This window comes from Corythoichthys intestinalis, chromosome 22 (genome assembly GCF_030265065.1).
Source record: "Corythoichthys intestinalis isolate RoL2023-P3 chromosome 22, ASM3026506v1, whole genome shotgun sequence".
Taxonomy (NCBI): Eukaryota; Metazoa; Chordata; class Actinopteri; order Syngnathiformes; family Syngnathidae; genus Corythoichthys; species Corythoichthys intestinalis.
In genome coordinates, this window is record NC_080416.1 from 18,806,708 (window position 1) to 18,821,602 (window position 14,895).

At 38.4% G+C, this 14,895-nt stretch overlaps 1 protein-coding gene across 1 annotated transcript in view; it reads left to right on the forward strand.

Moving 5' to 3' along the window:
• The window catches only part of snrka (SNF related kinase a), a 41,281-nt gene continuing 26,386 nt past the window's right edge, over nt 1–14,895 (forward strand). The window contains exons 1-4 of the mRNA XM_057827970.1: nt 1–289; nt 9,452–9,798; nt 12,416–12,634; nt 13,151–13,397. Coding sequence (XP_057683953.1) covers nt 9,676–9,798; nt 12,416–12,634; nt 13,151–13,397 — 589 coding nt within the window. The 5' untranslated portion in view covers nt 1–289; nt 9,452–9,675. The remainder of the gene's footprint in view (nt 290–9,451; nt 9,799–12,415; nt 12,635–13,150; nt 13,398–14,895) is intronic.

Genomic DNA, 14,895 nt, shown 5'->3' on the forward strand with positions numbered 1-14,895 from the left:
TGTTAGCGCTAACCACATCCGTCACTTGACACAATCGAACGAGAAGACTAGAGCGAGCGAGTAGCGAGGGAGAGCTACGTTCAAAATTCATTCGGAGGCTGTTTGTGTGTTAAACGCGGTGTTGTTCGACCTTAATCGGTACCGAACATTAATTTAAACTTGGCTGGTTGAATCGTCGTCGAAAGCCGCAGTTCCAGCGGCCGAGCCCCGCGCGGCCTTGCCGTCTGGTTAAAGGGAGCCCGAAGAGGACTCGTAGTGAGTGGCTGGCTTCTTGCTTCTCCTCTCCTTGGTAAGTGGTGCATGCAAGCAAGGCAAATTCTGCTTCTATGGGCCTGGGTGATCTGTTATGTCAAGTTTGGACTAGATTCCACTGCGGGAATTTTCCCCCGCGTCGACCAGATGATTTTTAGTAGGTTTTTTGTTGTTGTCGATCCGCACTAGCTTCCATTCGATGGAGTCTGGGGGAACCTTATGGCCATTAACACCATACAGTGAAACTCTAACAATGGTTTGCTGTTTGTTGACAGTTTTACTATTATTGGACCTAATAGAGTAAGTCATTTTATGATGATTGTTTTTTGTTTTTGTTTTTTAATATAAAATGAATTCGCCAAATGTAACAATAGCCAGCTGATACATAAACAGTAGTACTGTCTGTAATGCAGAGTGGATTAGTGGATTAACAAGGCAAAGGCAAAATTTATATCATTTCCTTTTCTATAGGCACTAGGAAATAGAATAGGGCAGATAGGTGTGGAAGTGTTGGAAGAGAAGGGAAACTTTTTGTTTGCCAACCACGTAATAAGACATTATTATTGTAAAATACTATTTTCCTATTACAGCAGTGGTTCTTGACTGGGGTTCGTTTAGTAAGCCTCAGGGGTTCGTTGAAGGTTAAGAAACGAAGAGCCCTATTTTGTACGGTGAATAAATCTAGGAAACGTGGTGTTTTACACCTGGTTTTGGACTGGTTTGCCCTCAATTTACAGGCTTTATTCTATTTCTTTCAAATGCTAGCACGGTTTGCTCGGTGGAAGGTTGACTGACACCTGGTAAAAGGAAGTATAACAGACCTACAGACAGTGTGAACTGCTTTAATACATTAGGGGTGTCAAACAATTAAAGTTCTTAATCGAGTTAATTACAGCTTAAAAATTAATTCATCGTAATTAATCGCAATTAATCGCAATTCACACCATCTATAAAATATGCCACATTTTTCTGTTAATTAATGTCGGAATGGAGAGATAAGACACAAGATGGATATATACATTCAACATACGGTACATAAGTACTGTATTTGTTTATTATAACAATAAATCAACAAGATGGCATTACCATTATTAACATTCTGTTAAAGCGATCCATGGATAGAAAGACTTGTAGTTCTTAAAAGGTAAATGTTTGTACAAGTTATAGAAATTTTTTATTAAAACCCCTCTTAATGTTTTCATTTTAATAAAATTTGTAAAATTTTCAATCAAAAAATAAAGTAGTAGCCCGCCATTGTTGATGTCAATAATTACTTATACAATGCTCATGGGTGTGCTGAAGCCTATAAAATCAGTCACACCCAAGCGCTAGCAGAGGGCGACAAAACTCCATAAAACACAACAAGTACACATTTCACTGTCCTGTCATTTTAATCTGTTTGAGAGGGGCATTTGTGCGATAATTGCGTCAAATATTTTAATGTGATTAATTTTTTAAAAAAAATAACCGCCCGTTAACGCGATAATTTTGACAGCCCTAATATATATATATATATATATTATATTGCGTCATTTTATGCCATGGAAATAGTATGTGATGCAAGGATGCAACAATAAATTGAGATATGTACACATAAAAACAACAAAAAAAAAAGGAACAGTGTGAAATGAAATGAGTTTAATTTCATTTACCAACGTGAAAATCAACAGCAAAAGGAAAAATTACATGTAGTGAATTTGAAATCTGGAAGAAATTTGAACAAGAATTCACTTTATTTTAGCCTGCTACATTTAGAATTTGTAAAAAAAGGGCTTTATTATGAAATTCCGGAGGGTCGGTGAATGCACCTGTGAAACCCGTGGGGTTCGGTACCTTTAGCAAGGTTAAGAACCACTGTATTACAGTGTTTACTACTTGTGGGAGGCATGGTGGTCTAGTGATGAGCACATTTGCTTTATAGATGAGATCACCATTCACTACTAAAATCTCAAGGGTTGGTGGCTGGCATGTGGCCTGTGTCACAGCAATTATACACATGACCATTGTCATTCATACCCATGGGAAATTCGACAATCAATATAACATTCATGTATTTGGAATGGAATGTGAGAGGAAACATACACAAGCAAGGGGAAGACATGAAAACAAAACAAGGGAAGGCTGGGGCCTTGATTTTTTTTTTTCTTCACAACCACTCAATCCATCATTGCATTTTTGTTCAAATCTGCGGATATTTTAGTGTCTAACTAGAGTCTAGAATATAACTAATGTTTCTGGAATGTGCGTATAAAAAATCCGCAAAAGCATGGGAAGAAAATGCAAACTACACTGAGGGCCTCTTTAATGTCAGGCAGATGTGCTTACCACAAGGCTATAAATAGTAATCTCCAATTCAAATGAAGTTGTGATTTTGTGTAAAACGTAAACAAAACCAGAATGAAATGATGCAAATGACAATTTCGACCTTTATTTAATTTAATACAAAAGAGTACATTACATTACATGGAGGAAATACTTAGTGTTTTAACTGGTCAGGGTTTATTTGGTCATTTTGTTCTTTTTTTTCCCTTCAAGAAAAGTTTATAAATGTTTAAAAGGACAACTCCTATTCACATATTCAAAGGTGAATAGGTCAATTTAACAATTCCTGAAAGACTCAGTTGTATACAAGTAAGGATGAGGCATATTTCACCACTTTGTGAACAACTGCATCAGCCCAGCAACATTTCTCAATGTACAATTGAAGTGCAAATGATATTACACGTGGTCACCGGAACACTTCCGTACTGTTGTGTTCTGCAGGCCAAAGAGTAAAAGGAATGTCCAGATTGTTATCAACGTAGATTTCAAAAGCCATCATTTGTTGATGCTATGGGGGTGTTTGCTTATTGCACGGGTAACTTTCACATCTGTAAAGGCAGCATAAAGAGAGTAGAAAATTAATGTAAAGTAATAGTACTGAATTAGTGGTAGTACAATTGTTTATGTATGCAATTGTTCTTAGTAGTTTAGATGGTTATGGTTTTAAGATTGTGATTACTGTTTGTGTTGCTGCAGTGCACATGTAAAAGTGATGCTCCGCAATAATGGGAATCAAGTAGAGTAGGCTTGCATTAAATATTAATGTGATTCCTGTGTTCGTCGCTACTTCGATAAACTATTATCATAGTAGCATGGGATATAATATTGACATAAAATGCACTAAATGTAATCATAAGTCAATAAATGTGCCTGTTATATGGTCTGACTCTGACAGCCTGAATTAATGTGTTGCTACTAAAATATATTCACTTATAAAATCATTTCTTTATTTTTAGTGTTTCATTGGTCGGAGCGTTTTTAGTTCCAGTTGAGGTGTATGTAATAGGACAGCAATCTTATATTATCGTAATCCTTTTTTTTTTTTTCTTGTCATATTGGTTCAATTACGTAAGGTTCTGTAACTCAATTGAATCCGTTCGGTTATCTCATGCCACAGCTTGTGAAATGTTTGCTCATGTCATTCATTAGTTAAGCCTCAAGTCCTTCACATGGTATGTGTTGTGTGAGCACACCCCTTGTAAAAACACCCCTTGCTTTTCTCTGTGCAATAGGTACATGATGAGAATTTTGAAGATGCAACTAGTTGACTTGTAAATGCATGTAAGCTCTCACATTTTCACCTCATTAGGTAACCTACGCACCGAGCAGAGATTAAGCCAACACAGTTTACACCGATCACACGTACAATGCCATGTGTGTCTCTTCACTTAAAGCAGGGCATAACATGAGGTATACTTTTTCAAATAAATGAGAGCCAAAACAAGAAACAAATCAGTATCATGTCTGGAAACTGCTGTTTGATTAAGAAATAATGCAAATGCAGCCATACCTTATTACAAAGTCTATATATGTTTTGTAATAATTAGTACTGTGTATTATATATATATATATATATATATATATATATATATATATATATATATATATATATATATATACACACACTAGTCCCCGGGGTTCGAACGAGTTACGTTCCTACACTGGCAATGCAACTCGAATTTCCGCGTAAGTCTGAATTAACCCTTTAAGTACTGCTAAATCCCCCCTAAATCTCAAAATAACTATCCAAAACCGCATACTATACGTCATTGTACCGTCCTCACCAAGATGTTGGAGCTAAGTCCTAGCTAGACAGTGTGCAAAACCTCAAAATGGCTATGTCAGACGTCCGTGTGGTTTGCTGACTTTATTCAGCCGCTCATGACATCAACACTTGCAGAATGAAACTAAATTAAAAATGAAATGAAATCAGCTTCATCTTCAATAGCAGCAATTCAAATTTCAGTTTAAAACTAGCTACTGATACAGCAATAACAATCCACACAAACGATTAGCATGCATCAGTTAGCGTCGCACATCATCAAAAACAGTCACGTAAAGTTGTCCCAAGTATTGGAAGCAGTGGAATCCGGATTCGTAAGTGGCACATATTCTAAAGCCAGTGACCCGGAATTGGATCGGGTGCAAAAACGTGATCGTGACTTCCCTCGTTGAACTTGTTCTGTGACCCAGTTGTAATGTATCAGTTTTTTTTTTTTTTCATTGAAATGAATAAATATTGCCTTACCACTAAGAAACAGACAGTTTAAGTAGAATAAGTTTTGCATTGTACAAGTAAAGAGCCCGGTGGAAGGTTATGACAAAATCGCTCATACTAAACATTACCAAAGACAGACATTTTTTTCTTTTCTTTAGTCAATAACCATGCACAGAAAACATTAAACCCAATAGTAGCAAAGCTTGATGTCTGTCACATAATAACGTCGTTATTAGCTCATTGACTGCCATTCACAACTATAAACGTCCAATCCATTTGAAGTGGGAGGGCTGAAAGCCAATGAACTGGGGCGGCAGCTTTCAATTATTTTAGTAGTCGATTAATCGATGAACTAGTTAGTTCGAATAATCGAGTAATAAGTAACATAAAAAAATTAAAATACCTGATCGCAACCTCAAACGATATAAAAAAATGAATAGGAGAACAATTGGCTAACTTACATAGCAAAAGACCGCTAGCCTAAATGCTATAAAAAAAAAAAATATATATATATATATATATATATATATTTTTTTTTTTTACAAAGCTCTTAACAAACTGTTCAAACGCATACTGTATTCCCACAAAAAACGGCTAAATATACCTGTAAACTAAATTACGAATGCATTAAAAAAACATTAGCTCAAACAAAAACTGTTGGTCTAAACAGGGAGCAGCTGGATTTAGCCATGTAAAATTAGTTAAGTCATAATCACTGTTGCCACTAGAAGGCAGGGTTTCCACTGAAATCAATAAAACCAAATGCAAACACTTTCAAAACGAACTGTTACAACTAGAGGTGTGCGAAATTTCCGATTCTTAGATTATTCGCGATTCGGCCGTGGAAGATTCGAGAACGATTCACAAACATCCAAATTCTGATTATTGAAATATGTCAAGTAAAGTGGAAGTAAAACACACTCAGCGCGCCGCGTGGTCTTCGGGACGCAATGAGGAACGGAGCGAGAGTAGCTAAACATCATGCTTGTCAATGCTCAACTCACGGCTCTAGCTCAACTCATGCCGCGAGATAAAAAAAAAACAACAACATACCTGACTGCTGCCGAAAGCTGCTACAAAGTACGTCCACATAATGTTATGCGAGGCTTTTTTTCTTTTTTTTTTTTTTTTTTTTTTACAGTTTCTGTAACTAATGTACAAAACATCAGTAGCTAATAGCGGGGGGGGGGGGTCATCAATAATCGATTTATAACCGAATCGTAGCCTCTGAACCGTAATCGAATCGTTAGGTGCCCAAAGATTCCCACCTCTAGTTACAACGCTACTTTAATTAAACACTGGAAAGAGCAAAATTTATTTCAATTTTTTTTTCTAATCGAATTACTTGAGTTAATCCATTAATCGTTGCAGCACTACGATGAACGAACATTAATTGCAGTTAAAAAAAATTTTTTAAACTCATTTTTTCATGTAACAAGAGTAAAAAAGCAAATTTCCCAAAGGAAAACGCTGAGTCATTTGCTTTCTTTAGATAAGGAAAAGTCAATTGAAATCATATACAGTACAAGACCTACCTACACAGCCTTAATTTCATCATACGAAGAGATGTTTCTAATATTTTATTCTCTTGGCTGGTACAATTGGGCGTTATTTCCTGCCTTTCCGACTAATGTACTATGCTTTTCGAGAAGGTGTGGTCCTTGGCAACAGCTCCTATTTGTCCTATTGTTTCTATGAATTTGGGTGATTGTCGGCACACCTAGGTGTGGATCACCTTGCAGGAATGTTCCGGGCCTGTCCTTAGCGTGCCTGTCCTCTACTCTGTCGGCTAGGCATGCAGGTAGACTCGTGGAAGTCAGGAATGTCAGGCTCCTCCTCCTGCCTCCGGGTGTTGTTAGTCTATCAGGCGAGGAAGTAGCAAGTATGCTGAGAACAGCGTGTCTCACACACTGAGAGTGTGGCGCCTGTTGACATGATTTAGGTTTTGTCAGTTAACGGTCTTGCTTGAGTTGACCTCATTGTTAGAATTTTATGATTCTGTTGAACTGCTTTTATGCTTTATAGATGGTGTCATAAACAACTGGATGATAGCCCACATTTTAGATCATATTGTATGCATGTCCATTCATAGACTTCATAATATATTGACGGGGCGCGGGGCCGATTAATAGGGGGTTTATCTCTGTCAAAGCTGACCGAGAGGAAACCTAAAGAGCTTTTTACGTTGAAAGTTCTTGTGAATAAATGCTTAAATCCCTGAATTCTTTATGGACATGGACTTAAAGCAGTGTCACTTTTTGTTTAAAAGTAGAGCTGAAACGAATACTCGAGCAACTGGAGTAACTCGAGTTTAAAAACTGATCCGAGTAATTTTATTCACCTCGAGTAATCGTTTATTTTGACAGCTCTAAGCATCACGTTTTGCTCGGACTACTTTTAATGCGGGACAACGCGCCGATGTCACGAGCGTAGAGTAAGAAGCAAAAAAAAAAAAAAAAACTTTCTGCAGCCGACAGCCGCTACAAACGACGCCGACGTTGCTAAATACTAGCCCGCACCGTGCTACGTTGGTAGCAGGTAGCGTCTGATGAGTCTCATAGAGATCACATGTATGTTGAACTAGATGCGAAATGACAGACTCGGCCGTGTCTGGGCAGCGTTGGTAAACAGCCGCCATCTTAAAGCAGTAAAGCGCTAAGCGCTAATAAATAAGATTAACATTACTGTTACTAGCTCATGTAACGTTAGCCCTGCGGAGGGCTAGGTTTCTATTAATTATGACCACTTTCGATGCGTGGCTAACGTGTCTTACATACAGGCTTTAACATAACATAACGTTGTGGAGTGATGAGGGTGTAAAAGAAAAACTCAATGATGCTAACTATCAATTTTAGCTCAGTAGTCATTGCTGGATAAAAACACCAAGTAGCACTGGTCCCTAATGTGCTCCAATACAGCCTGTATCATACATTTATTTTGAACACTGAAAAAACTCAAAATCCTATCAGGACTTACAGTTTAGACTAACTTAAAACTTAACTAGAACTTAAAAATGGCTTGACACAAATAGAAATTCAATTGAAACACGTGGGAAAAAATCCTAACTTTTAAGTGATGTGTGTTATCAAGCATAACGGTATTTTTAGGTATATAGATATATATATATATATGTATATACTTTAAATAAGATCTAAAGGTTTTTTGAGTGAAAGCAGTGAATTAGTCTTTTTTTTTTTTTATTCTAGTTACATCTGAGATGCAATTGTTGGCTGTTTTTAACAATATACATCGAAAATAAAGACATTGATTGACTGAAAATGGTTCAAGATTAGATGAAATGTCTTGTTTTCTCATGTATATTTATAATTGCTCTTCACCTAAAAATATATTTGTTTTATCCGATTACTCAATTAATCGATAGAATTTTCAGTCGATTACTCGATTACTAAAATATTCGATAGCTGCAGCCCTAGTTAAAAGCAAAAAAAACCGGGCAGTTAGCATTTATTTTACGTAAATACTGGACTGTCTCAGAAAATTAGAATACACAATATTCTAATTTTCTGAGACAGTCCTGTATATTGTTCTATGTAAAGGACGTCAGCCAAGGTCGGCCCCCCACATTTTTACCACGCCAAATCTGGTCCCCTTTGCAAAAAGTTTGGACACCCCTGCTTTAAATGGTGGATTAATGTACAGGACTGTCTCAGAAAATTAGAATATTGTGTATTCTAATTTTCTGAGACAGTCCAGTATGTCTAATGTGCTGCTAGTCTTTAAGCCACCGTGGCGCCGCCTTATCACCACAAAGAGTTTTTGACCTTGAAAATTCTTGTGAATAAATGCTTAAATCACTGAATTCTTTAAAGATATGGATGTAAAACAGTCTCTATTCTTGGTTAAAAACAACAACAACAAAAAACAGGCAGTTAACATTTATTTTACATAAATATGTCGAATGTGCTGCTAGTCTTCAAGCCACTGTGGCGCCGCCTTATCACCACATGTAAAACAGTCTCTATTCTTGGTTAAAAACAACAAAAACAAAAAACAGGCAGTTAACATTTATTTTACATAAATATGTCGAATGTGCTGCTAGTCTTCAAGCCACTGTGGCGCCGCCTTATCACCACAAAGAGTTTTTGACTTTGAAAATTCTTGTGAATAAATGCTTAAATCCCTGAATTCTTTATAGATATGGATGTAAAACAGTTTCAATTCTTGGTTAAAAGCAAAAAAATTGGGCAGTTAGGATTTATTTTACGTAATATTAGGAATTATGACGCCAATGCCGTAGCGGTTAATTTCTCCCATTGATTTTTACACAACGTTTCAAAATGCATGCATGGGACGAAAAATATGATAATTACCTTGAATCCTCGATCAAATCACTCCTGAGACAATCCTTCCTGTTTGTATGCGGTACAGCGTTCGTACGTTTTCAGCCTAAATCCGGCGTTGGATCGCTGCATGTGTTTGAGAATAACTGCAACCGACCAAAGCGGAGCGTGGGACGGCCCCCTACTTGAAGGCGTGGCGCAATGTTTGGGGAATCTGTCCCGTCAATATCATTATGAAGTCTATGGTCCATTTTAAGGCATGATCAAGGTCATTTAGGACTCCGTGTACACATCTTGGTAAAATAATTCCAATATTCTTATATTTGTAATTGATGCTTCAATTTTTTTTGTTCCACAGAAAATGACAAAATGGGACTAAAGTGAAGAGTTTCCCAATCCTTGCTGAAAGCCACCTCAGCGTTTAGCTGGTTTGAGATCAGTTTCTCGCCTCCTCTTATCTTGCCGTGACGCACCTCAGCCAGCAGTCAAGCTACACGTAAAAGATGGACGTCTGACGGAGGGACCAGAGGGTGACACAAGACTGCTTCCGCCCCTCCTTCCCGCTAACGCCCGCCAGAGGCCATGGCGGGCCTCAAACGTCACCATGACGGGAAGATCGCCGGGCTATACGACCTGGACAAGACGCTAGGCCGCGGACACTTCGCTGTAGTCAAACTGGCCCGGCATGTCTTCACTGGAGAAAAGGTCTGCTTTAACACTACCACTACATACAGTGCTGACCAACAGTATTGGCACCCCTTCAATTCTGTCAGATAATGCTCAATTTCTCCCTGAAAATGATTGCAATTACAAATGCTTTGGTTGTATCGTCATTTATTTTGCTTGCAATGAAAAAACACAAAAGAGAATGAAAAGAAATCATTATCATTTTACACAAAACTCCAAAAATGGGCCGGACAAAAGTATTGGCACCCTCAGCCTAATACTTGGTAGCACAACCTTCAGACAAAATAACTGCAAACAACCGCTTCCGGTATCCATCAGTGAGATTCTTACAATGCTCTGCTGGAGTTTTAGACCGTTTTTCTTTGGCCAACTGCTCTAGGTCTCTGAGATTTAAAGGGTACCTTCTCCAAACTTCCATTTTCAGATTTCTCCACGGGTGTTCTATGGGATTCAGGTCTGGACTCATTGCTGGCCTCTTTAGAAGTCCCCAGTGCTTTCTCTCAAACCATTTTCTATTGCTGTTTGAAGTGTGTTTTGGGTCATTGACCTGCTGGAAGACCCATGACCTCTGAGGGATACCCAGCTTTCTCACATTGGGCCCTGCATTATGCTGCAAAATTTGTTGGTAGTCTTCAGACTTTATAATGCCATGCACACGGTCGAGCTGTCCAGTGCCAGAGGCAGAAAAGCATCCCCAGAACATCAGGGAATCTCCGCCTTGTTTGACTGTGGGGACCATGTTCTTTTCTTTGAAAGCCTTGTTTTTTTTTCCTGTAAACTCTGTTTATTTATTTATTTAATCTTTATTTTATCAGGCAGTCTCATTGAGATTAATATGTCTTTTACAAGAGAGGCCTGAGCACAAAGAAACATTCACAAATATCAGACAACACAAAATACGCTAACGGAAACAGTTACAATTCTCAGTAAAAACATCAGACAAAAGATATTTAAAATCACCAAGATGAATGATTGACTGTAGTCTAAGAGTAGATTGCAATTCGTTCCACTTAAGAGGAGCATAATAGCTAAAGCCAGTTCTGCTAACATTAGTGCGTGTGAGTGGAATGTTTAGGGTTAAGGAGTTAGTTGATCGTTTTTTGTAGTTATTGGATTTGAATGACAGGAGAGATGTGAGGTAGTTAGGAGGTTTGCACAGTAAAGCCTTATAGATGAATAACATGAGGTGGGTATTTCTTCTTGACTCGTAGTGAAGACCATCCAACGTTTTGATAAAGGGTACAATGATGAGTGCAGAAATTGTCATTGGTGATAAAACGTAGTGCACCGTGATAGACCGGGTTTAACTGATGAACAGTTGATGGAGCTGCATGACAATACAGGATGTCCCCATAATCTAGAACAGAAAAGAAGAAAACACAATGGTTTTTCGGTTAGAAGTTGACAGACAGCCTTTGATTCTATACAGGAAGCTAAATTTGTAAGTTTACGGATTATATGATGAATATGGGTTTTGAATGATAAATTACTGTCAATCCAAATTCCTAAGTATTTGTATGAGTCACTGAGAGTAATTTGGGTACCATTTAGGGATTTGATTCTGGATACGTCATTGTCAGTAATGGTGGAAGTGGAGAAAACCATGTATTTAGTTTTTTTCAGCATTTAAAACTAATCTGTGGTTATGAAGAGATATTTGTAAAGAATCAAAAGCAGTCTGTAAATGAGTCAGAGCTAGAGCTGGGGAAGAACCGGGAGCATGTTGATGCCTTTTCTCAAAAAGCTCTAGTTTTGTCTCATCTGACCAGAAAACATTCTTCCAAAACGTTTTTGCCTTTCTCAGGTAAGTTTGGGCAAACTCCAGCCTCGCTTTTTTATATCTCTGGGTCAGAAGTGGGGTCTTCCTGGGTATCCTACCATAGAGTCCCTTTTAATTTAGACGCCGATGGATAGAACGGGTTGACACTGTTGTACCATCGGACTGCAGGACAGCTTGAACTTGTTTGGATGTTAGTCGAGAGGTTCTTTATCCACCATCCGCACAATCTTTCATTGAAATCGCTCGTCAATTTTTCTTTTCCGTCCACATCTAGGGAGGTTGGCCACAGTGCCGTGGGCTTTACATTTATTGATGACACTGCGCACGGTAGACACAGGAACATTCAGGTCTTTGGAGACTTGTAGCCTTGACATTGCCCATGCTTCCTCACAATTTTGCTTCTCAAGTCCAGAGACAGTTCTTTTGTCTTCTCAATGTGGTACACACAAGGACACAGGACAGAGGTTGAGTCAACTTTAATTCATTTTAACTGGCTGCAAGTGTGATTTAGTTATTGTCACTACCTGTTATTTGCCAAAGGTAAGTTACAGGTCCTGTTAATTACACAAATTAGAGAAGCATCACGTGATTTTTCAAATGGTGCCAATACTTTTGTCCGGCCTATTTTTAGAGTTTTGTGTAAAATGATAATGATTTAATTTTTTCTTCTTTGTGATTTTTCGTTGCAAGCAAAATAAATGAAGATATTACTAACAAAGCATTTGTAATTGCAATCTGGGAGAAACTGAGCATTATCTGACGGAATTGCAGTGATGCCAATACTTTTGGCCAGCACTTTATTGAAAAAAAACTAGTTTTTGTGTGCTCCTTTTGACTGACTCCCTGACTTTCCAGGTGGCGGTGAAGGTGATCGATAAGACCAAGCTTGATCCAGTGGCGCGAGGCCACCTTTTCCAAGAGGTGCGATGCATGAAGCTAGTGCAGCACCCTAACGTGGTGCGGTTGTACGAGGTCATCGACACAGCCACCAAGCTCTACCTCATCCTGGAACTGGGGGACGGCGGAGACATGTTCGACTGCATCATGAAGCACGAGGGAGGCCTCAGTGAGGAAGTGAGTTGGCCTATGGCTTAAATGGTGGCTGTAGTAGTAGTGGAACAGCTGTTAAAGTGAATGGAAAAGCAGACATGAGTTCATGTGACTATGACAACAAGGTCTGTTTGTTTTGACTGCCCTTAGCAATAGTACGGCAAAATTGCGTAACAGTGCTGCAACGCTTTCTACAAAACTTTGTGGTCGGGTGGAATGCGAGCCAAGACAGAAATCGTTAAAGTTGACTGTGAATCGGGGATTCACATTGTGTATTGAGACGGATGACTCATATCCTGAGTGGGTGTTTTGATTTTGATAGAAATGATTATCAGTTAGCTTAGATTTGAATTTAGCTAACATAGCAGTCAATTTGTATGTTTGAATGCTGTTTGTTGACAACGCCATTGAGCAATTGTACGCTCTTTAATGTGTTCATACAACAAAAGTCACTGTAGCTCATTGTGGTTTATGTACTATTAGTCCCCAGAGTAATGTAATGTATGAACACTTTGCCAACCTGTGTGTCTCCCCCTCCAGGTTTCCAAGTGTTACTTCGCCCAGATCGTACACGCCATTTCCTACTGCCACCGGCTACACGTGGTGCACAGAGACCTGAAGCCCGAGAACGTGGTGTTCTTCGAGAAGCAGGGCGTCGTCAAGCTTACAGACTTTGGCTTCAGCAACAGGTTTCAGCCAGGAAAGAAGCTCAACACCTCATGTGGCTCGCTGGCGTATTCAGCACCCGAGATCCTGCTGGGGGACGAATATGACGCGCCTGCTGTCGGTGAGTTGGAATTAAATCGTAGTTTCTCAGTATAGACATACTGTATAAGAAATGCTGCATTTATATCTACATGTTGTAGAACTGCACATAAGACTTGTTAAAATCCTGTTTTACAAAGTGTTCTGAACATAAAGACTGTAGATTGTTACTTACTGTTGCCTTTGGCCATCTGGCACTCTGTACTATCCTTCATAAGGACTGTATTACTTTGGCATTCATGCCCATTCTGCTGATATGGCTTGCTGATAGCAATAGATACATTTTATGGCTATTAAATAAGAGCTGAGGTGTGACTGCAAGTCCCCACACTGGCAGCTTTATCAGCCTGCTGATAAGGAGCTCAAGGTTCATATTTCCTGATTGGGCCTGATGCTAAATGGCAATATTAGTGCAGAATCGACCACGTCCACGGAATAGATTTTAAATGGATAAACATTTGCACTCTTTTGTATGTATTCCACACTGCTTCTTTGACAAAGACAGTGATGCTCATTCTCAGTTGACCTTCATTCAACTATATGTTTATCATTGCGACTGTATTTGGATGTAGGATGGAAAAATACTGAAGAGAAATCCTAACTTAATTCATTGCAGAATGCAGATTGACTTCCAAGTACCGTATTGGCCCGAATATAAGACGGCCCTGATTATAAGACTACCCCCTCTTTTTCAAGACTCGTTTGAAAAAAGACTTTTTGAACACCAAATTAATTTTTATACAGCAAATAATTACAGTACATCTGAAACACTTATAACAATATATTTGAGAGAAAAAGCATTTTATTTTGCCTCATTCAAATCTTAATATCTGAACAATTAAATATGTAAACTAAAGTGCAATCACATTCGTAAATGAATGGCTTCTGGTTTTTGAAATGTAAATAAACCAATCTATTGTGATAAAACCACAAAATTGCAATAACTGCATTAACTTATCAATGTGAAGTCTAACGGTAACTGTAGTCTTGAAACAAATCTGAATAAGGAAAAAAATTGCAATAAAATAATGCAAACTGGTTAAACTAGTAGCTGAGAGTTGTCATGACAGAACATTGCTTCAATGATATCTGGCGCCATCTAGCGTCGTGAATGGGGAGATTAGCTGAGATCTGTCACAACAGAACATTGCTTCAATGATATCTGGCGTCATCTAGCGTCGTGAATGGGTATAATGCCTAGACCGCAAGTATAAGACCCCCTCTTTTTCAATCTTATTTCAATGCAAAAAACACACTTATATTCGGGCCAATACGGTAGTTCAAATTCCAAAGTATAATTTCCTTTTGGTAAGAATGTAAAATGCATTAATACGTCCAAGGCTCAAAAGTCCCCTTACTGTTCTGATAAATTGTGCAAATATATCTCATTTGGCAGGAAATCAAAATAGCTGAAATAGTTCCAAAGAAGACTCAGTTGAAACTGCCATTGTTTATTGACTTATCGAGCGGCACACTTCTGCACTTCCATATCACGCATTGAAACAAGCGGTAAAGACTTG